This window comes from Pempheris klunzingeri, chromosome 8 (assembly GCF_042242105.1).
Source record: "Pempheris klunzingeri isolate RE-2024b chromosome 8, fPemKlu1.hap1, whole genome shotgun sequence".
Taxonomy (NCBI): domain Eukaryota; kingdom Metazoa; phylum Chordata; class Actinopteri; order Acropomatiformes; family Pempheridae; genus Pempheris; species Pempheris klunzingeri.
The window spans coordinates 20037190-20059815 of NC_092019.1; the positions used below are offsets into that span (position 1 = coordinate 20037190).

The 22626-nt window shown below is 41.7% G+C and overlaps 1 protein-coding gene across 1 annotated transcript; it reads right to left on the reverse strand.

The window, feature by feature from the left end:
• Positions 1-243: 243 nt before the first annotated feature.
• LOC139205523 (endoribonuclease ZC3H12A) lies at positions 244-6546 on the reverse strand. Its single transcript, XM_070835768.1, has 6 exons — positions 6421-6546; positions 4983-5425; positions 4299-4438; positions 2121-2355; positions 1846-1952; positions 244-1682 (listed from the first exon to the last, which is right to left on the reverse strand). The coding sequence occupies exons 2-6, from the start codon at positions 5348-5350 to the stop codon at positions 634-636; spliced, it is 1899 nt and encodes a 632-aa protein (XP_070691869.1). The 5' UTR covers positions 5351-5425; positions 6421-6546; the 3' UTR covers positions 244-633.
• Between the last annotated feature and the right edge of the window lie 16080 nt (positions 6547-22626).

The window sequence follows — 22626 nt, forward strand, 5'->3', positions numbered from 1 at the left end:
CAGCAACAGTGTTTCATGAAACTGATGCTGATTCATAGAACAAGCTACTTCCTTTTGCACGTGTCAAAGTCTTCACAGTTTCCTTGTTAGATTAGGTTTTACTGCAAATCCTGTATGTTGAAATAACTGTTACTACACCTCACGGAGATAACGTTGAACAGTAAGCTGTTCTGGAGAACTACACTGAAATTCAGAGAAACAGTAATACTTTATACAGCGATTTGTTATTGCATGAGAACTTACTTTTGGACAAAGAGCGTAATTAATCACATTTGACACAATATGTATCAACAGTCAAAACTCTAGAAACTCAGTCATGACTATTTCTGGTCTAGAGACACTTTTCACCCAAAATGTGGACGACAAGGTCACATTTGACTACAATGTCATACAAATGCTTATAACGCAGAACAGATTATCTAAAATATTCATAAATAGGAAGGCAAATTTCACTTCCATACTTGCACATTGCTCAGAATGAGACATCTTTGCAATTAGCTGTCAATGACAGTCACTATGAGAGCTTCTCAAGATATTCTCTGTTTGACACGACAGAGTGTCATCTGGTTCTGACTGAGGAGGACACAATGGAGGAGAATCATCACAGAAAAATCTATCTATCTATCTATCTATCTAGAATATCCCTGTCTGAGCCTTCAGGTTGAGGATCTCTGCAGCCAGCTTCTCTGCATTCGTCAGATGCGGAAACATCTCCATGACTGTATCCACCTGATTCGGGTTGAAGATGGCTTGCAGCTTCTTGCGGAGTTCCAACCTCTGTGGGTCAAGCGCGGCAGAGGACGACGGTTGTTGCTGGCCCCAGAAATGGTACGAATGGCCATTGTAAGAGGAGCAGGAGTTGTGGGAGTTTGAGGAATTGACCGAAGAGGGGAGACTACATGATGTCCTGGCATGTGGCTGCCCCTGGAAGGGATCTGACCAGTAATTCTGCTGAGGATGTGGGGCTCTACTGTAATGCAGATGGCTGGGGAGGCTGTGTTGGTGTGGCACACCAGGCGGGAACATGTGAGGAGGATACATGTCGTATTTAGTTTGACCCTTGGATTCAACGTTTCTGTGATGTTGCTGATGAGCGGTTGAGGGCACGACATGGGAACAGCACCTGCAGGACTGGCTGCTGTTGTTTTTCTCTAAATGCACTGAGGCCTGTCTGGGTCCAGTGAGGGCACTTTGCTGCTGGGGCCTGAGCCTGTGGGAGCTGCTGAGGCAATGCGAAAAGTCAGAATACTGGCTCTCATAAGAGCCAAGGCCAGAATCCAGGCGCTCGTGAGAGATGTTGCCATAGTAATGACTGGGCACTGAGGGCAGGCCAGGCCACTCTGCCTGACACTGGCTTCCTGTTACAGAGCAGGGCGTATGATTCAGACTTTTTCTAGGATCCTCCCAGTACAGCAGCGTGTTTTCACCAACCTGACTGGGAGGTGAAGAGCTTTGCTGGTCTCTTATGTAGTCTGTGTTAGAATCCTGAGGATGCAAACAGGCATTATGAGCAGGCCCCGGCTCCGATTGGAGCTGTCTGGGTGATAACCTGACATTTCGCTCGTCTTTTACAGTAGAAATCTGGGCTTTCTCTCTCAATTCATCAGCCAAGGACAGGTAGGACTGGTTTGTCCGCTCTGGATGGTAGAACTTACATTTGATGCCGTAAGTGCACTTTTTGTCTGAGGAAAACAAGAGTGGACACACACACAAACTTTATAGGGCATCTCATTTGGGGACCACATTACTTTCATGTCCAAAACCTCTAAAAGAATGAAAAGTTTAAGTCTAAAGAGTCTAGCAGTAGGGTTCCTCTTCCTGAGCTCTGTGCTAATCATATCTTACCATACGGACAGAGCTGTCTCTTTTGCTCTGTAGGCAGAGGTTTTTTCCTTAGGAAGTTGTCAAGACTGGGGCCATGGCGACCCAGAGGGTCATCTGGGGGCATGAACCTGGACAAAAAGACACAGAAATGACAGACTGCTGTGTTTCCCATTTATCTTGTGACAAATCAGCTGGGTTGCTGCGTGATTATGTTTCCATGATTACACCCTCAAGATGCGTTCATGGAAGTGAAATTTGCAACCCCACAAGCTCTGGTAGAAAAACAGGCTGTTTACTTGTCGTTCACAAAGGAGTACATGAGGAGCCGCTCTTCGATGCATTTCTTCCACTCGGGCCTCTCTCCTTGGAGGTCACGGTAGGTGTCATTGGATATGATCACTCCATCGGACTCATACGCCAACTTGACGATAAAGCGGTCATCATAGCACACCACTCGCTTGCCCCCAACGCGGCGCGATGGAGTGAAGACCACTATCTTCCGTTTTTCAAGCTCTATCAGGATGTGCTGATCTGAAAATGCAAACGGTCACAAGAGGAGAAACTCGTATTACCCGCTTTTATTGCATTTAAAACCTTTGTTGTACTCAACTGTGGCATGTTTTCATTGAAAGCTGTACATAAAGTGCGTAGCTTTGTTGTGCAACATGACACACATTTGTCATCACCCGCAACCGCATGTGCAAGATGCAATAACCGCAAAGCTTAACAAAAAAATTGCAACAAGCATTTCACAAAGCCTCAGCAATCAATCACAGAAAAGCAAAGACACGAGGGAAGGTATTACATCACCTGTGCAAACCTCCTAACCAACTGTATATACAAATATATCATGTTACACTAGCTGCAAGGTCAGTTGGTAGCAAGAAGAGTAAGAAATCAAGGCAACCCAGAATTCTGTAAAAATTAATAGGAGGCCGGGTTACATGAAAGATAGATGTGTGTATTTCTGAGCCACTGACGTACAAAACACTTAGAGGCACTTTTCAAACTCAGTACCTCTGTTTGTCCATTTTGTTTTCACTTCACTAACCTCTTGCTGCACATGATCTCTTGCTGTAGATGATTGTCAGCAGTTAACCACTCTAGTGTGGAAAGAAAAACACGGCTGGACTTCCTGATGGGGCTTTCCCACAAATGACTTATTTTTACTTCCTCGTTCGCAGATTGAAAATAGAGACTTTGGATTTCTCCACCCAGGCTGTGCAGTGACTAAGTCATGAAAGCCACCAGGTGATGAAGCATCAGATTTAAAAGGTCCACCCTTCATTATGTCATTGTTCTTGCTGGTGTTCTCAGAGGTTAGATAAGCATAAACACTTTGAGAAAAGACATAATGCATTAAGGCTGAATAAAAGGCAGCTTCTCTTTTCAAAGAGATGTCGTGTAGACATGATATCAATCTAGACTGTTCAGATACTCCCGGAACTTTAGTGACTCAGCTGCCCGAAATGTTGAGGCTTACATCCAAACTGTTACAGCTAATCCCACACCAGCTGTTGTCATGGATTCATAGTGAAACACACAGTAGCTCGGTAATCGGCAGGGTAAACCTCTGCTTCACAAGCTTAACTGTGTTTCACCGTGGTTTGGCACGAGTTCAGTAGTTCTTCCTCTGACAACGCTGAAACACTATCTCATGTCTGCCATAGGAGTGAATCACACATACGGGAATATGAACTCCTACGGCTACAGTGCTGGAGGAGATTTAAGTGGCAGCTCACATTTCTCGGTAAAGGAGAGGCTTTATAGCTGGAAACATCTCAGAGATTCCTGTATATTTTTGGAAAATGTGCTTATTCGCTGTCTACCAACACTCTTATTAACGCCTCTGACGCTCACTGATTAGCAGGTTATGCGTTGTTTGTTTCATCCAACAAAAACCAAGCAAAAAAGTGTTAAACAACAATTAATTTACATGCTCTGCACCATTCATTGGGTGGGATCGGTTGCCAGGTAACCAGCAGGGACTCCAGGAAGTAAGTGCTTCAAGCCACGAAATAGACAAAGGAGAAAACACTTATCGTTTTTACACTTAAACACTTATTCTACGGATTAAAAAAAAAATGACACGTTACATGCTGATTAGTGAGCTTTGAGGTGCTGGTAAGCAGATTTTGTTTCCGTGAGTCAGAGCCAAGCTAGCTGTCTTCAGCTAAGCTTAAGGTTCGAGTATTTATTTCAGCAGTGAAAATTCCGTTAGATGGACGGCTTCTTTATTGGCTGAGAATCAATGAGTGCGACTCGTATGCACATCAAAGTATTTTTCCGACAATTAGCACATTTGATTTGAGCAGAACCACAAATGATTAATGTCATAAAAGCTATAAATCCTGGCATAACAAACCCCCTTACTGTAAATAGGTGTGCTAACCTCTACTTCTCTGAGAAGTGTTTGTGTGGTTAAACTAACTTTTGTTTTTGTCTGTTTCATTGTAAGTTTCCTGTATCCTCACCTGTTATGGGGGCATCAGGTCTGGGCTGCTCTTTGCGCCAAGTGGGAACAAACACAGTAATGTTACTATGACCTCTGTCCAGGAAGAAGTTCACAGCCAGCTGGATGCCTCGGCATGAGAACACTTCTTTGTTTCCATGACTATAAAGCAATCAGATGACAGAGCATGAGCACAAGTGACCTGACAATAAAACATATGAAAGGCAGCAGTAAAATTTCAGCTGCTATGCGTAAACAACACCACATCTCTTTGAATGTTCTCTCGGAGGGAACGTTCCCTCGGGCTATTTCTCACTGTCAACTTCATGTATCACACTTCATATCTATTGAGAGGTGGAGATTTGGAGGCGTGTGCTGAGAATTTGCATATTGTAGATGTGGCCTTCACAAAAACATGCACGGGCAGGGTGGTGAACGCCCTTTTTAAATACTCAAGTGACATGACGGTGGAGGAAATGGCATGTTTCAGGGTCAGAGTTAAATGACAACATGGCAATGAGTGATGACAGTTTGAAACGTGTTATTTTATGGGTGCTTTACGGTCCTCAGGTATACAAAACCTGCTTTGGCTGTGGGTCATGTTTTGTTTATAGGTATTACAACAGCCTTACAGTTCAAAGTAGCGAAGCAGTGCAGCTACGAAAACTATGATTTACAATTTAAGTTAATGATCTATGGTAATTACCTCATGGCTACATTGCTCCCGTCGATAACAACAGGCCTCAATTCTGTATCTGTGCTCTTTCGGTCTCCGAGATGTGGTGTGATTCTGCAGGGTCCAAGGGCCCAACTGGGAGGCAGTAGAGAGTCCTTTTGGCCTGCGCTCCTCTCATCACCATCAGAACCTGCGGCGCCGGCCCTGCTCCGGAGTCGGACCAGCTCTCCCAGCACAGCGTTAGTGTCTGCACTTAGGCCGAGCTTTGTCAGAGCGGCTCTCACCTCTGCTGTGGAGTAACCCAGTTTCCTGAAGAAGTCCACTCTGAGCTGGAGCTCCTCACTGTCGGGTTCGAACAGGCCCAACGCTGAGCTCTGGCTGGGATGTGCCTGATCCATCCTGGAGCACCCGGGCCTCTTTTCAACAGCATAGAAGATGTGTTACACAGCATCGGGGTGATATTCCTCGACTGACTGAAGGAAAATGACATTTAATTAGGAATGCATGGTTATTTGAGCAAATTTACCATCTACTTTACCCTTTTTCTTTCCCTTTAAGTAACATAAATACTGTTAAAATAATGTTATTGCACACAGAATCCTATATATTGTGACTTGTTCCAACTCTTCGCTGTAGCTGTAAGATGTTTACAGTAAGTTAACTTCCATCACATTGAAATAGCAAATAAATTGAACATTTTGGGGGTTTGGAGTGACTGGTGAATAAAACAAGACATGATGGATATTGAAATGGACATTTTTCTGATGTTTTATAGACCCAACAATTGATTTATGAAGAAAAATAGCAGATTAACTTATAGTGAAAACATGTTCAAACTTTAATTGCTTTGATTTCAAGCACTTTCATTTCAATTCTTAATCAATCTTTACTTATATAGCGCTTATAACAACGTTATCTCAAGACGCTTTCCATAAAGAGCAGGTCTAGACCAGAGAGAGGAAATCAAAATTAAGGATTCAAGAATCCCCACATGAGCAAACATCAGATATTATATTGGGCAACAGTGGCAGGAAAAACTCCCCTATAACGGGAAGAAACCTCGAACAGAACCAGGCTCAGAGGTTAGATTTACCAATTCTTTGCCTTCTTAATATGCTCTTTGTCAGTTGCCATTTTCCATATTCACATGTATGTATTACAATTATTATTTGGTGTATCTGATAAACACTCGAAAAGTTTCATTTCGTGTAAATCCCTGTAAATCATGTCAATTATCATAGTGTTTCCCTGTCAACAGTATTCACATCTGATCATCAGCAGTTCAAATCAAAAGAGAGAGCCTGGCCTGCCACACAGGATCAGGTACAGGAGGCCTGTGCTCCTCATGCACATGCATACAGTGCTGTGCTGTGCTGTGAAGTCTGATGGCTTCACTGTTAAATAAACAGAGCTGAACATGACAGAGGACACGCTGCTCTACTGCGCTGTATGAACTTATCAGTGTTACCTGAGCGGACATGAGCAGGAGACATGGGAAGGACCCGCACCGACAGAGCAGGCTGCTCACACTGGACACAGGTGACAGGTACAAAGTTCCACCGGGACGCGTCCACCACTCACCGGCAGGCAGGTCAGCTCAGCTCAGCAGCCAACAATGTCACCGAAGAGGCCAACAGACTGCTCACCTGCGCTCTTCCTTGTCTTTCTCCCCGTTTCCCATCAGAAGTCACGCATAACTCCCGTTCATGTTTGGAGGGACCGTAACTTTGACACTGTTCCGACTTCGTAGCGCCTCCCTCTCGGAAAATGGTCTCTTCCTCCTGACGGCGGCTTGCAGGATTTGCATATATGACAGATAAGATAAGGAGTTCCTTTTTGTTTTTCTGCGGCTGTCAGCCAGTCACGCTGCAGCTCACCAGCTTTTGTTCTCGTCTTTGTTGTTGCTCTTGGCCCTTTTGGGCAGTTCACTGAACACAGAGGCAATAAAACATACTTTATTTTCCTTTCTTTAAAACTAATGCCTCTGGGTGGTCCACGTAAAGTAATGTCGGTCATTTGTTGCCCTGATTCATCTCACTTTTCTCCGTTTTGGCAGTTTTACTCAACAACAATAGATTTGGAGGATTTTTGAAATATTTTGAACAAATAGACAAACAAACAAACAAAAAAAAAAACTCAGTGAGAAGATTAATGTGGGAAACCATTCAAACCATTTATTAATATGAGGCTAAATATACAATTGATGATGCTTTTAAAACTTTGAAGTTGCTCAGAGTGACATACTATTTCATATGGGGGTCATATCTGTTGATTTCCTCTTCTACTGTTTACAATATATAAATATATATAAAACTGGAAGAAAAACAGAAAATCAGATCGGGTACAAGACGCCTTCTAGTGGTTTTAGGGCAAAATGACAGAAATCCCACACACCCATGTGTTGTTCAATGACTCGGAGAGAATCTAAGAAACACCCCAGTCTCTGAATAAGATGATAAGGATATTATGTTTCCATTAAAGGACACAAAATCTAACATTGATTTTTTTTTAAATCATTGTTCTCATCTCTATCAGTGCATATTTTATTCTTTCATTTTGTTCTTATTATAAGGCTCATAATTGCTACTAACTGCTTATACAATCAGCATTCAGATAAAAAGATTAATGAGGAATAAACCATAATTTAGTCATATATATATATATGTATATGTATATGTATATATATACATAGTTTGTTTGAGACTGTAGTGGGAAGTAAGTAGATATACTCAGTTACTTAAGTACATTTTTTAATTGTGTGTATTTTACTTGAGTATTCTCATTTGATGCTACTTTATACTTCATTCCTTTTATATTTCAGGGTGGGGGGTATTGTACCTCTTACTCCACTGCGTTTCTTTGACAACTTCAGTTACTGATTACTGTTGTTACCCTAAATAATTTACTCTTGGCTCACACTACAGTATACAAAATAGTTAATAGAAGCCACATCAACAACATCAAAATGCTGCGTACACATTCATGCATTATTATAATAACCCATTAACATGAAACATAATTTTAAAAAAAATAGTCAATACCTTTTAATGCAGCTCTATGTCATTTCTGCAGTTTGAATTTTATGAGATTGTCCGTTAGAGGTCAGACTTCTGTCAGGTATCACTGTTAAAGATACACACACTGTGTTCATGCATAGCACATGTGACATAAAATAATGGAAATCAAAGTACATGGAATATTTTCTTATTTGGTGCTGACACATAAAGATACAAACTGACACATTACCCACAAAACTGGGTTAGTATATGATAACTCATAGAACACACACTGAAATCCCATTCAAACACCTTGTATTTTTTCATCAGAGGGCCTTCTCCCCCTGTTTACCCCGTTCATTATAGTGTATCACTGCAATATGAACTTCACGCACTGCAACTGCTGATTACATCTAACGGCTCATGTCTGGTTGTGCTATAATTTGCCTACTAGATGTCACCCTTGCTCCATGCTGGATCGCTCTTCCAGGGTCGGTCATGGGAGATGCTGGTCTGCAGGTGGTTGGGTATAGGCAGATGGTTAAGTTGCAAACTTATACGCATTGTGTGTGTGTGTGTGTGTGTGTGTGTGCGTTTGTAAACAACCCTTTGTGTATAGGGTTAATGGCACGGTCGGGTTGGGATCACACTGCATGCAGCTGGTTAATGGCATGTACGGAGTTGAGTTCCGGAGAGTGGAGAAAGTAATCAGGGCCAGTTGCCAGACGGTTGCCTCCTCTGAGGGCCCACACCACCGGTCCCAGGTGTCTGCAAGGCCTGATATTACTGCAGGGCAATGAGCTGCAGCCAGCGACGATGAGTTGGGGCGAACACACACACACACACACACACGCACAGATTCAGACTGAAAGACAGACAGATACAGAGAGCGCACATATATAAATTCAAACCTTTGTACAAGTGAGCTATCCATGACTTTATATATATATATATATATATATATATGTGGGAGAGTTTCCAAGTGCATTCGGAAGAAATATCACTTATATCACACACATGAAGGGCAGTTATACAGTATTTTATTAAATCCAATCTGTCAACGCTCCATTGCGCACAGCGGTGGCCTCTGCTAGAGTGTATTGTTTGTAATTTCTGAATGGATTATATTGGAAGGCATTACTGGCATCCAGAAAGCTATTGTTCATGCAAATCTTGAACCTTGCTGAGAATCCAAGTGCTCAAGATTGGATGAGATTAGTGCAGATTGGCTATTGTGAACATCAAACGCTTACTTCCTTAACATCTTGGGGGGAGGCATTACCCTGCTCAAAGGCATATCTTTTTCCTCCAGGCAGGTGTAGTTTGGCAAGGCTTGTTAAACCCGAGACAGTTGATCAAATATTCAGCCAGGCTCATTGTGCTGCTGAGAGCTTTTGGATGTGGTTGGGAAAGTGCCGTGCTGATAAAACCAGCTTTGTAGTGCCTCTGCGCCGGCCTCCCTTTGCTATTCCTTTCGTTGACTGCCCGGGTCAGCCGTCTGTCAGAAAAATTAATTTTTTGTATGATTTCTTTAAAAAGAACCAAAGGAAAGAAAAGGCAGCCTTTAACTGGAGTAATCCATCTTACACCAATGGTGTCAGAGTGATTCACGATTTCCAATTTAGCCATGGTTTGAATCTAAAGTAAATCAGGCAGGACGGCTCCACCCTTTGTGCAGCCGGACGACAAACCCTCAGTGACAAGAGCTTTCAAACGAACATATCCCTCGCATTCATCTTCTTCATTTATTACTTCAGACACCCCACTGCTTGTCGTACATAGATCAGCAAGCAAAGACCTCCCGACATAGTCTGTGAGTGTAGAGGAGGGAAAGCATTAGAACTGGCTAGGTGGCTACAACGTTGATAGAAGATTGGACAAAAGAGCAGAGAGAATGGAGCGGGCTGAGGTTTTGAGTCTGTGTTTAATTCAATTTGCTTTGATTAGTGACAAGTGAATTCCCTGAGCAGGGTGTGAGCATAGAATTGCAATGTAGCGACTACTCCAGCCTGCTGTTCACGGACATTTACCCCAGCGAGATATACTCCGGGGGCATTTGTATTTATTTGGACCTGCATTTGTTTAGGTTTCTCTAAACTTGAATGGTTTGTCTTTGACTGCCTTCTTATTAGCCACCAATGAATTAACACAGTGTATTACTTGCCCCTTTAAAATGTATGCACGTATGCAGCCTTCCTTGTCCCACTGCCAAACGAAGGGGACTTAACAAAGATAAATTCACAAGATACATTTAAAGGTGCTGTAACCAATATGATTTATTTTAACAATGGGTAAAATGAATATGTGTGATGTGAAAGGGGTCGCTCATAATGACAAACCCAAATCTGAAGTTCGATCTCCACTGCGTTTCAGTGCCTTTTAACTTGTTATTTTGGTTTTACAGCCTGCAGTTTGACTGTTTTACTCCACTTTTACTGCTCTAATCAACATTGTTTGCTGACACAGTGGGTAGATACAGGTACATTTAAATCGACAAAGCTCCAGAAAACCTGTTGCACACTTCCAGCCAGCACCAAAAGCCAGCCAGACAAAATTAGCAACACGGGGAACATAGTGGAGCAGCAAAAGAGCCAGGAAGGTGGTGGAGACCAAAACATTGCTAAAAGGAGATGAGTATTGGATATTCATCAGGTGGAGAGAAACACGACTCCAAATAAATGCTGCTTTAATTCTCCTTTTATTTTCCTCCCCTAACAACAAACAGGTTGACAAACCAATCCGTGTGTCTATTAAAAATCATCATTCTGTACTTGTACTGTGCACAGATCAGTTGAACTGCAGTGGACTCACTGCTCAGACATTGATTGCACCTGAGCCATCTCTACTGGCAGAATGCAATTCTTTTTTTTAATTTGACAATGATTTGCACCTGCATTCACGGACATTCTGCTTATAATCTCATTACTTGATAACACAGGTTATAAAATTGACTAGATTATTTATTAGCGCAGGTGTTTTAGGGAGAGTAGAAATTATGCAAATTTCTCACATAAGAGCACTCACATGTGACAAAGGAAATGACAATTAGAACGTGCTCATTGCTAAAAGAAAGACTCCTCCTCTCCGCTGATTAAACAGCAATATTATTCAGGATACAAATCAAAATAACTGATCGTGAAGAGAAAAAACCCTTCTGATGAATGAAAACAGTTGTGATTCGTTCAAAAGCTCTTATAATGGAGGTGATTTTGTTATTTGTCTGCCCACTTTGATATAAAACTGCAGCATTGTCGTGATGCAGCTTTATACCAGTCCGATCAGCTGCAGCGTCCAGTCACTAACAGATTTCAAACAGAGGGGTGTGTCAGTCTGGTAAAAATAGAGCAGAGACAAGAGCATTGGAAGGACCTTCATAATGGTGGGTCGGAATGATATGCGGGTCAAGCGAGGGGGGAGGAATGATCAAATAAGGGAATTGGCATGTGCACACATGTGTGCGTTGTCCTCTATTCTGTTAAAGGGTTGTTTCAACCAAATAAAAGAGCAAATTTTCTCACTTACCATAGTGGTTTAGTTTGCGCTAATGTCTTTTAGCGTGTTTTATATTTTTGTAATTTCATTGAACTGCAACTTTAACTGTCCAACAACCGTGCGAACACTTGCTTGAAACAAATGTGGTCCAACCATCCATAGATCATTTAAAGATCATTGTGTATAGGTGCACTGGATCCCAGTGCAGCTCCAGCCCTCGCAGGTGTAACCTCAGCGTGAAGCCCCGGCCGCGTCCAAGAGCACCAACAATGTTCTGATTAATTGTTCCTGTCAGTCCAGGTCATTTAGGGCTTCCTGTTATTCTGCATATTACTCATTTCTGCCCCAACAAAGGGGCACACTCACAGCGATGCATGAGGACATACAGGTACACAGAAGTGCGTACATTAAAAGTCCATGTGGTCTCACACACACACACACACACACACACACACACACACACACACACACGCACGCACACACACACGGTCACTAGCGCACACAAAGACACACAAACAAAACCGCTTCCAATGCCCAGCCTCATGTGTGATAGCAATTCATGCTCAGGCAGTCAGGCAACGCTCCAAGGTATTCATTACTATTGATGTCAGAATCCACAACAAGAAGTGATGGCTGAACCTCCTGCAGCCTGTACTGTTTAAAGCCGAGCTCTTCTCCCCCAGCTGTTGCTCTCTGTCTTCACTTGGGAGGGGAGACTGTGATGATTAATGCACTCTCTGCTGGGATCTCGGGGAAAGAACCTGGAGTTTCTGCTGAAGTGCTTCGCTCATATTGTAGCGATTCAGTCACACAATATCTACACTGCAGAGCAACGCTGAAAAATAACTGCATCAAAATTGAAAGTCATGACGGTCTCGCATTCTGCCATGTGTGCCACTGTGCTGCTCAAGATAGATTAGGCCGATGCCTGTTGTGCCTATTGTCTATTGTATTGTCTGGGATGAACTGCTGTTTTTTCAGCTTCCAAATTCAAGTTTTGGAACTTGTAGCAGCCTTTATCAATCAAAAAGGTTATGGTCTGTAGGAGCTATTGTATCATTGTTATTGGTTTATCATGGTTATACAAAATAAATAACATGAACAGAGAAGACTTTTCCATTCTACTCAGTGAGGTAAAACCGTTCTTTGGTGTGATGGCTGTTCTCTCTTTCTGTATGCGGCGGTTGATTACTTTGATGTCTGTTCCCCTCGGGGCTCCTGTTCTTTGCTGACGGTGCTCTGCGTTGGTGTTTAACCTGTAGACTGATAACACAGACTTGATTCGGCTCGGTGGTGGTGCTGAACGCTGGAGATACGGCTCACCTCGCTGAGTGCAGCTGCTCGGCGATGCCATCGCTCTCGTCGCTGCTTGTCTCATGACAGCCTGTAAAGGGTTGGTAGCTTTTCTGCCGATGCTAGTGCTTCAATAACTTTGATAACGTCTAATTTTTTTCTACTCTCATGATATACAGTAGGATACAGAATTATTTTTCGGACTTTGCTTCATGGTCTGGAAATACAACAGTTTTCACAGGCTGCACAGTGGGTTGGGATGTTATTCGTGTGTGTTGCCTTCTGGTTGCAGAAAAGATATTCAACATGTAATTAGGGACAAGACCTGACTGGATGGAAAGCTTAAAGATTTAATAAATAAATTAGATTTATTTTGAGGTTTGATACACACAGAGAGATTTGAGATTGTGCATTGCATTACAGGCAACGTGTGCCCCAAATCACAGATGGTTGATAAATTAAAGAATAAACCCGAATAATCTCTGAACAACCATTGGGGGTTTTTGACCTGAGCATGACTAAAAAACACTTGGTTTTCCTTCAATTTGCCACCCATCTGCAGGCACTTTCGATTCTCAGGCAGATCCACATGCGACGTTTGTGTGAGAGCCTGAAATAAATGCTTGAATTACCTTTACTGAGTTGATAATAAACTACTTCCATGACCCGTTAAACATGCTCTTCCACTTATGATTGTGACTCAACATTTTCATTACCATAAGACAAACGCTGAAGAGGAAAATGCACACTTAAAACGCTCAAGTGTGCTTATGAGATGTTGGGAAAATAAATAACAGCCATCAATTTCAACTGGAGGGTGATTTTTCTTTCTTTCTTTTTTTTGCCAGTTTATACCCACAGGGTCATAGTGGGGTGTTGACAGCTCTTGTGCTCCACTCTGTATGTGTGGGCATTAGTTTGCTGTCAGTAGAGCTACCATGGGGTGACTGTTGCCATTAGCTGTTAGATTTCTGATTCACACCCAGTGGGAGTGGGCTCTCAGGAGTCAACCAGCCAACTGGCTGGGATAATGTACAGTGGGCCCCCACTTTGTCCTCTGTGACTGAACTGGACCTGCATCTGTGCTTTCTTCCCGGCCTTTTGTATCCGACCCACAGAAACTATGGCTGCAACTAATGATTATTTTCAGTATCAGTTCATCTGCTCATTATTAAAGAGTCATTTTGGTCTATAAAATGTTTGAAAATTGTAGAAAAGTTTAATGTTTAAAATGTCCAAGCTGACGTCTCCAAATGTCTTGTTTTGACCAACAGTCCAAGAGCTGAACATAATCACTTCACAATTATGGAAAACAAGAAAAGCAGTAAACTGTCGCATTTGAGAAGCTGGGCTGTGCAAATATTTGACAAATGTTTTCCTTATCAAAATAGTTCAATAGTTGAGGGATGAATCAGTTACTTTACAAACTGTTTTAGCTCCCCAAGTGATTAGAGACATTTTTATCTATTTATTCATTTCAGCTTTTCATGAAGTTTTCCAACACAATTTTCTAATTTCATCCTTATCAGAGCATAAATATTAAACGGACTGCTCTTGTGTTGCGCCTTTCTAGTCTTCTTGACCCCTCAAAGTGCTTTTACACTACGTTCACATTCACCCATTCACACACCATGGGCAGCCATGAAGGTGCCAACCGGCTCATCAGGAGAAGCTAATCATTTAAACACACTCGCACACTGAGCCATTTGAGAGCTATTTAAGGTTCAGTATCTTGCCCAAGGACACTTAGACATGCTGACGGGTGGAACCGGGGATCAAAGTGCAGACTCTCCGGTTAGTGGACAACCAGCTCTACCTACCCTGAGCTGCCCTATAATGTAACCTCCTCCACCACCACCATCTTGCTTCTTTAAGATGTACTTGCAAATTCACCAGGTTCATTCCCAGAGATACATAATATATGTGTGAAGGACAGGTTTGCATTGAGCAGGCAAAGGGGGGTGTGAGTCAGACTCCTGGATGGATGGATGGGAATCTATAAACGAGTGTTGAATTTGATCATACAGAATAGGGAGATCTGTAGAAGTTGTACTGTTATATGAGGAAGTACGATCCCTCCTGTCATGATTAATGAAGTTATTTGGATATAACAACTGACTGTGTGATGGCTCCATTAGGAACGCCCCCAAAAGATTGATACAGTCCCTCGCCCACCCTGTGGACCACTATCATACTTTTTACTACGTGTGCTTCTGGGGGCCATACTGTGTGATTTTGATGAGCTCTAAATCACTGACATCTTCCACTGAGGAAAAGGCTTAAACCACTATGAGAGCATGATGCTTCTTTTCCTTTTTTTTCCCCCCGCTGGCTTATTTTCCAACAGTTTAAAGAGCTTTAACCCCACACCAGGCTTTGTTTCCCTTTCCTCAGTGATGTGTAAAAATGTAATTCTTCCTTATCATGACCCAAACATGCAGCCATTCATCCAGAGGCTGCCAGTTTTTATTTGCTCGGCTTCAGTTCGCTTGTCACCCTCATGCCATGAATACCTGAAATGGAATTTTGAGTGGTTAAACACAGGTAGCAATTCACTGTTTTTTTTCTCTAATGAAAATTATTACCATAGTATGCACATTATGTTGTTTTTAGCCCCAGGGCTTAATAGGGTGATCATTTCTTGTCATTTCATTGCCAAGAACTTTAATAGAATTTCTGGATAATTGCAAAAATGCTAATGGAAATCAGAGCTTTTGGAATGTAAAATTGCAGAAAACAAAGACTATGAAGGCGGATGAATCACCAATAGTGATAATATTGCTAATATCAACACAAAGAGAATTGCACATTAGTGTGTTTCCACGCACACTGAATTCATGACCCAGAAGACAGAGTGACAGTAAATCACATGAATGTGAAGATATTAGTAAGAAAACAAATGCAGACTGAACTGATATGATAACATGACACTCGGTAAGGCAGAGTCAACGATAAACAAGCATGCAGGCGGACCAGATTTGCAAGACATAAGCAGTCTCGATCTGCTGTATACAGCGACTGTGAGGGGGAAATAGGGAACGTTTCAATTACAGAATACATGCAAAGGGCACCTCTGCAGCAGGATTGATATGTCATTCTAACAATGTCCAATTAAAAAGGGAGAATGCTTCCATTATTCTTTTATTAGAATACCCGTGCCTGAAACTGCATCGAGACACATGCACATTCCCGGTTAAAGGTGAGAGTCCATCAGGCGTGAAATGAGTACAGCACACATAAAATAATTCATATTTCCCCATGGCCACCACTATTTAGTTTTGCAATTATACTGATTGTGTATATATGTGTGTGTGTGTGTGTGTGTTTGTGTTTTACTGCTGGTGAAACATGCAAAATACTACTTTTATGACTGGTTCCATTTTTATGCTGTGATTTATCATTTGTTTTCATTTCTAAGTATCTATGAACCGGGATCATTAAGCTTTAAGCGTTAAGGCTCAGACGAGTCAGCTGAAGTGCTAATTGCTGGGAGAAAAGGTCATTATTTCTACTAATGTTCAACAGTTATGAACAAGATGTCATTTTTGTAGTTTTTGTTGTATATTCACCAGCACAGACGTAACTTCATGACACAACTTATTTTTCTTTCCTTTACAAAACACTGTCACAATCAGCAAAAGTGATTTATGAGCAGAATGGTGACATCACAATCATCATTACTCATAATATTCAGCAGAATATTTCTGTAGAGTTGCATCAATTAGTCGATGAATTGATTAGTTTGACTGACAGAAAATAGGTAATTATGCCGAAATCAACACATGCCAAACATTTCCTGCTTTCAGCTTCTCTAATATCGCAGAACTTCTGCTTTTCTCTATTTTATGATTATAAGCTGAATGTCTTTGTGTTTTGGACCAAACAAGACATCTGAAGATTTTCCGCAGGCGTCTGATGTTTTATAGTCAAAATGATTTATCGAATAATCAAGCAGATGATCAACAGATTAATCCATAATGAAAATAATTATTCACTGCAGTCCTGATATTTTACAAAGGACTTTTACACAAGTTGTCAGCTTTAAAATGTAAAATATAAAACATCAAGCAAACACACACAACAGCTACCGGATGAAAAACAACACCAGCAAAAACCTACAGTTGTATCTCTCGCTGTAATTGCTCCTCTGCAAAAGGGTGTTTGTTGAGTATCGTCAATGATGCTGTGTGTCCTTGTTGACTAATAGTCGAATGTGCTCTTGTTTCGTTCCCAAGGAGAGAAAAGGGAGCACTAGTTTATATGAAAATTAACTTTGCTTGAGTATCTGCTGTGTAACTGGCATGCCATGAAAGGAGCACTTATGCAAAGAGAAATGGCCTGCGGGGTCTTTACCATGACCCAGTTCAAACTTTGCGGGGGGGAAGAAAGCTCTTCATTGCTTCTCTTCTTCTCGAACACAGTGGAAATGATGGAATACATTAATGCCAGTGGAGGACTATGACCTGACACATAAATCAATGGCAATGAATACTGTATTTGCCTGACAAATCTAAAAAAGGATGGGTAGAGCATTCTGTTAGCTCCCCAGTGACAGTGAGGGAGCTAACTAACTTAGTGGGAAATAACTCAAGTGCTTAACAATACGGTAAAAAAAAAAATGCAGGCTGATTGAATCTGTGCACTCCCACTCCACCTGCTACCTCCTCCAGCTACTACATTGGACCTAATTATCCCGTATAAGCGACAGCCTGGGGATAAGCCGCATCTGAATACTCAAAACTGTCTGTTATACCTCACATTTTAAACCTGCGTAACACTGGTTATCAGCATTTTCTCCTGCTTCAAGCTCCCCGTGCTTTTTCTGGAGAGCATAATTGTCTTGATATGCTCATCACGTACGGCATGAAATGTTGATTCCACCTTAATTATCTTCCCCAGGGGTCATCGCAGTGACTTCTGCAAAGTAAATAAAGCAGTGCTGCATCCACAGAGGCGAGCCTCGCAGTGTTAGTTACCCCCGCTGCGCTATTTTTAAGTCGAGCCGAAAATGAATGCCTCGTTCGCCATAATTAAACAAGCCACCTTGACACATTTCAACAATTAACTTTTAATCACTTGGATCTCCCTAAATCAAAATCTCATGGTTGACGTTTATGACTCAGTCTTCTCTGTGGCTGGGGCGGAGGGTCAGTCTCATCAAATGAAATTTGAAATAAATCACGTGGGGTAATTGAGAGTGTGAGAGCGACCAGTCTGGACTGGTGACCAAATATCTTGTCTGAGCAGAGCGTGATTGGCTGCTTGGAAGTCTGGTAAAACTTACCAACTGAGAGAAATTAGATGCACGTTTTAGGAGTTATTTATTTATTTTTTTTATAACTTAAATTTTTATTAAGTTTTCACATACATGTAACAATACAGCAAACTTTAGGAGTTATTTTACTTTCAAGATTGTCAGCATCCCCTAAGTTTTCTTGAGTAAAATATTTACTTCCTAATGCTATACATGATTTCGTCAAACAAAGCAGGTGCTTCCCACAAACTCTCTCATCGTCCGTCTCAGGCACACATCTAATTCACTCCTCCAACTGAATCCCTTCAACAAAATCGGCAATGTCACATTGTCTTTAGTGAATGATGAAAGCAAAGAGAAAGCATAGCTCATATTGACTTTCCCATCTGCATATGTCTTCTTCATTCTTTTCACAATGGAGCAAATTAAACTTGAAGTCGAACTCAGGACATTTTTTCCACACTGAAATGCAATTACACTTCACTTACTGTAGACAGCCCAGCACACGACGCTCCACATTTCAAAGGAAATCTCTGCTGGCTGTGTCATAACTTTAAGCGTTCTAGCAAATTTAAGATGATTCACTTCCCTCTGTTTTGACTTCCAAGAACAGTCAAGATAAACACAATGATCTCAGCCTTCTTTTTTTTTTTTTTTTCCCCAGCGAAGCTTCTGTATCTCACAATGGATGATACACTCAGTTTCAATAGCAAATGCGATGTAATCTGTTTAGATTTGTTTGAAGAAAGATGAGGGTTCACAGACAGGACATGCTAACAGATTGTCACATTTGCTTCTGCTGTAAAAATGACCTACAGTACAGTATTAAGTAAGATGGACATGGACAAACATAGACTGCCTTATTCATTAGTCTACAACTAGAACTAGTTAGTTATCTGTAGCCAATGATTGTAAAGGAATGAGTAGCATTAATTGCTATTACTGATTATTCATATGGTGCTTTTGAATATACAAATTGAACTAAAAAAATGACCAAAAAAAGCATCAGAAATTGGTACTGAAAGTCAAAAAATGTGTAGATTAAGACATAACTGTAGATTACATGTTGCCATGACATTTAAAATAAGCAGGCAAGCAATGTGAAGTACACTGTTGCCCTTAAAGTTGGAATAAAATGTTTTTTTTTACCTCTTCTCATGAAATGATTGTGACAATGTGATTTATTCTCGATAAATAAAGTGTATATCTTCTCAACTTTAGTGATCAAACTCTTCCAAACATATCACAGTGAAACTTAAACCACAATTAACTTTTGCAAACTGTGTATTCAGGCTTTAGCAAAATTGGGGGTTATTGAACAATTATTCCAACTTTATGGGCGACAGTGTACATTTAGTGCTGTACTTAAAGCAACAGTTCGACACATTTTTGCCATGGGATTAATGATCCATACCACTTTAATATCTGTATGGAGAATATGAAGCTACAGCTAGCAGCCAGTTAGCTTAACTAAACAAATAAGCAGGCTGTTTACAAAAGTGACAAAACCTAAAATTTATTCCACTGAAGACGACACACTCCTGAAGTCTCTGCTGGTTGCCTGGTGTTTACACAGAGACAGCAAGACTTCAGGAAATAAATGCGTCTTGACGAGAAGGAGCACATAAAATAAACAGTAATGAAAAATAATACAGCTTGTTTTTGGATGGATAAAAACAAAACGCTAGTTCTTCCCCCCACTTCCACTCTATGTGGAAGCTTACAAGCTTCATTGTAGCTGCATCCATCCTGTCATCTAACTTCTCATCTTGTCATCTTTGAATAAAACTGTACACTTTAAACATTTAATACTATATCATGCTTCAACTTCATTACATTCCAGTGGGAAATCCTGTAATCGTTACGTGACTACATTATTTTGAAAGCATGTAGTAACTAGTTAGTACATTATTTATGGGTCAATAATAAGAATCTACTAATATGTTATTTATCACGTGTAATACTTCAGCGTAATTTTGAATGCAGGAACTTTATTTGTGATGAAATGTTTTTACATTGTGGTGCTGCTACTTTAGTAACTGAATACTTCCTCTGCCGCTGCATACTGCACTTATTTAGAAATACAAAGAAAAAGAAAAGCACAAGGAGGCACTGATCGCCAGCCGCGAGCTTAGAGCCTTGGTCAGCTGTACAGTAGCCATAAAAGAGAAGGGGCAAACACGGTAGAAACACAAGAAGCAAGGAGACTAACCCCACCTGCTGACTGGTGCTACTTCCCAAGTGAGAAGGGAGAGCAGGGGGCAAATATGGCCCCGAGACAGAAGGTCTGTCACAGTGTAGCCAATGCCAGGCTGATTTCACGGTTGATGTCCCCTAGAGAAGAGAAAGATGTGCCATTACTGCCTGTAAGCATAATTCCCACCAACAGGGGTCACTCTGTGTTTAGCAAAAAAAACGCAGGCAGCTGATGGGAAAACAGTAACAGGAGGGAGAAAAGGGTAATCAGGATGCAGCATGAATGAAGGAGAGTTTGGAGGGAAAAATTGCACTGGTGGGAGCGGGTGGTCAAGGGGGAAATGACACAGGAGATGAGTGTGGACATTTTGGGGGGAACAGATTGATCCAGGCAAATTAACCCAAACCGCGGTCAGATGGACAGGTGTAGGAAGACAAAAAGACAGACAGCAGGAGCAAAGGGAAAGGATGATGGAAATAAAAAAAAAGAAGAAGAAAAAAAGAGATTGAAAAAGGGAGGTGATGGAGCGACTCCAGTGGGCTGGATACCATTTGGCACTAACTCCTCCACTGTTTTTGCTTCTTGAAAACTGGTCAGTGAACAGAGTGGAAAGTTCCAAAAATCCCACTAGCTCTGTGATGGCTATGGTGCTATGATCCTCAGGGAGTGAAAAGGATGGATTAGTCCATTTTTATTGCTTGGCGAGCGCACCCAACAGCCCTGTCTGCTCATCAATCATTCACAGTATACTCCTATTCCCCAGTAAGCTGCCCCCTCGTCCTCTCTTTTCTCCTTCCAAATTCAGTCTTTCCTTTTCCCATTCTTCTTTCGTTCTGTCTGTTCTCCACTGTCAGTCCTCAGAGCCTCAGAGCACGAGCTGAGATACATTAAAGATGAATGGGCATGGATCTTCCCATAGGATCCCGTCTTAACTTTTGTGAAGTCTGTTTCAGTCTTTTTTCACTTCTCTGATTGGTAAGTCTTAATGCGAAATGAGAGTTGAGGAGTGTTTTCAAGGTAACCCTCCTCCCATATAATTAGCAAGAGCTTAAAAGGCATCCAGCCTAAAGAGTTTACTCGCAATTTAACAGCCAGGAAAACTCCTTTTTGGAGAATTGCACTTTCATGTAACTGTTTACAACACTGCTTCAGGTAGTGTGGAGCAGAATAGGATAGAGTCCAGGGTTTAGGCTCACCCAGGATAAAAACCGGCAGCCCTCCCGAGACAGAACAAAGCTTTTTGTAGTGCAGGGTTGGCTATAGAGCTGTGCCCTTGCAAAAAAACACCATCACTATATCTTATGTCCACACTTCATAGATTTGAAGACCGAATGTTTGAAATATTTATGAGGCACTTAAGCTCACTTGGCCAGCAATAAGCCTCCACTTGATGTGGGTTAATAACTACAACATTTGCACAGCCTAGCGTAATATAGCCTAGCCAAGCCTGTGTGTGCGTAGCTGCCTACCTTTAAAACAGGATTTTGTTCAGCACCAAGCATAATTGAGATTGTGCATGTACACCGATGGCTTTCTCTGGAGCAAATGTGTAACAAGAAGCCAGCCCATTTGGAACAATAGGTTTCTGCTTGTAGAAAACACTCCTTGCTGCTCAAAGGCAGACAGCACTGCGGACAGGATCATTATTTTTAGCCTGGTCAAAAAACAAATTAACGCTTTCTTCTCCGCTCAGACATCGGAAAACTAATTTCACCGTTCTCCCCTATTTATTTGAAGAGCAAAAGAATTTTCCATGCGAGCCACCGCGCAGTCTCCCTCTTCCAACAGATGTTTGAGTGTCTGCGTTGCATCCTGGGTGATTAAACCTGGATTTCATTCTGCTAAATTTGGATGCTCCAGATTCTCGTCAGCACTGTCGTGGGATCTAAGCACTCGCGCGCAACACTGAGGTGCTTCCTTATCTATTTTTGATATCTGCCAACCACAAAAAATGATATGATGTGGAGCATAGCAAGCCATCACCGTGAACAGTGTCACAGTCCATTATTTAATGCAGCTAGGCTCGTTCTGTCTCTTAAAAATCACCTCTAATGTTATCTCCCCTCCTAACAAACAGCAGTGTTTTTCTACTGTGTCTCCCGTAAATCATTTTAAGTGTACATACTCCGTGCTTTGGGAGTACTTCTCAAAATCAAACACATCACACTCGCAAAAGTAAGCTGGAGTTGTTTTTCTGATCTAAGGTGTCCTCAATTCTGTGTGTGGGTGTGTGTGACTGGTTTGGCTGGAGCCCCCTTGTGCACCGTTAAGCTACAAGAGCTCCCCATGTCAATATTAGTGTTTACATTCACACTCAACTGTGACTCACTTTGGTATGAGGATGGGTGGTTAATCTTCGCTTATGTCACGCCTAACGTCTTTGGCAACCACACAGACTTTTTAGACTAATGACACCTGTTTCTATGTTCTGGGTCCGGCAAT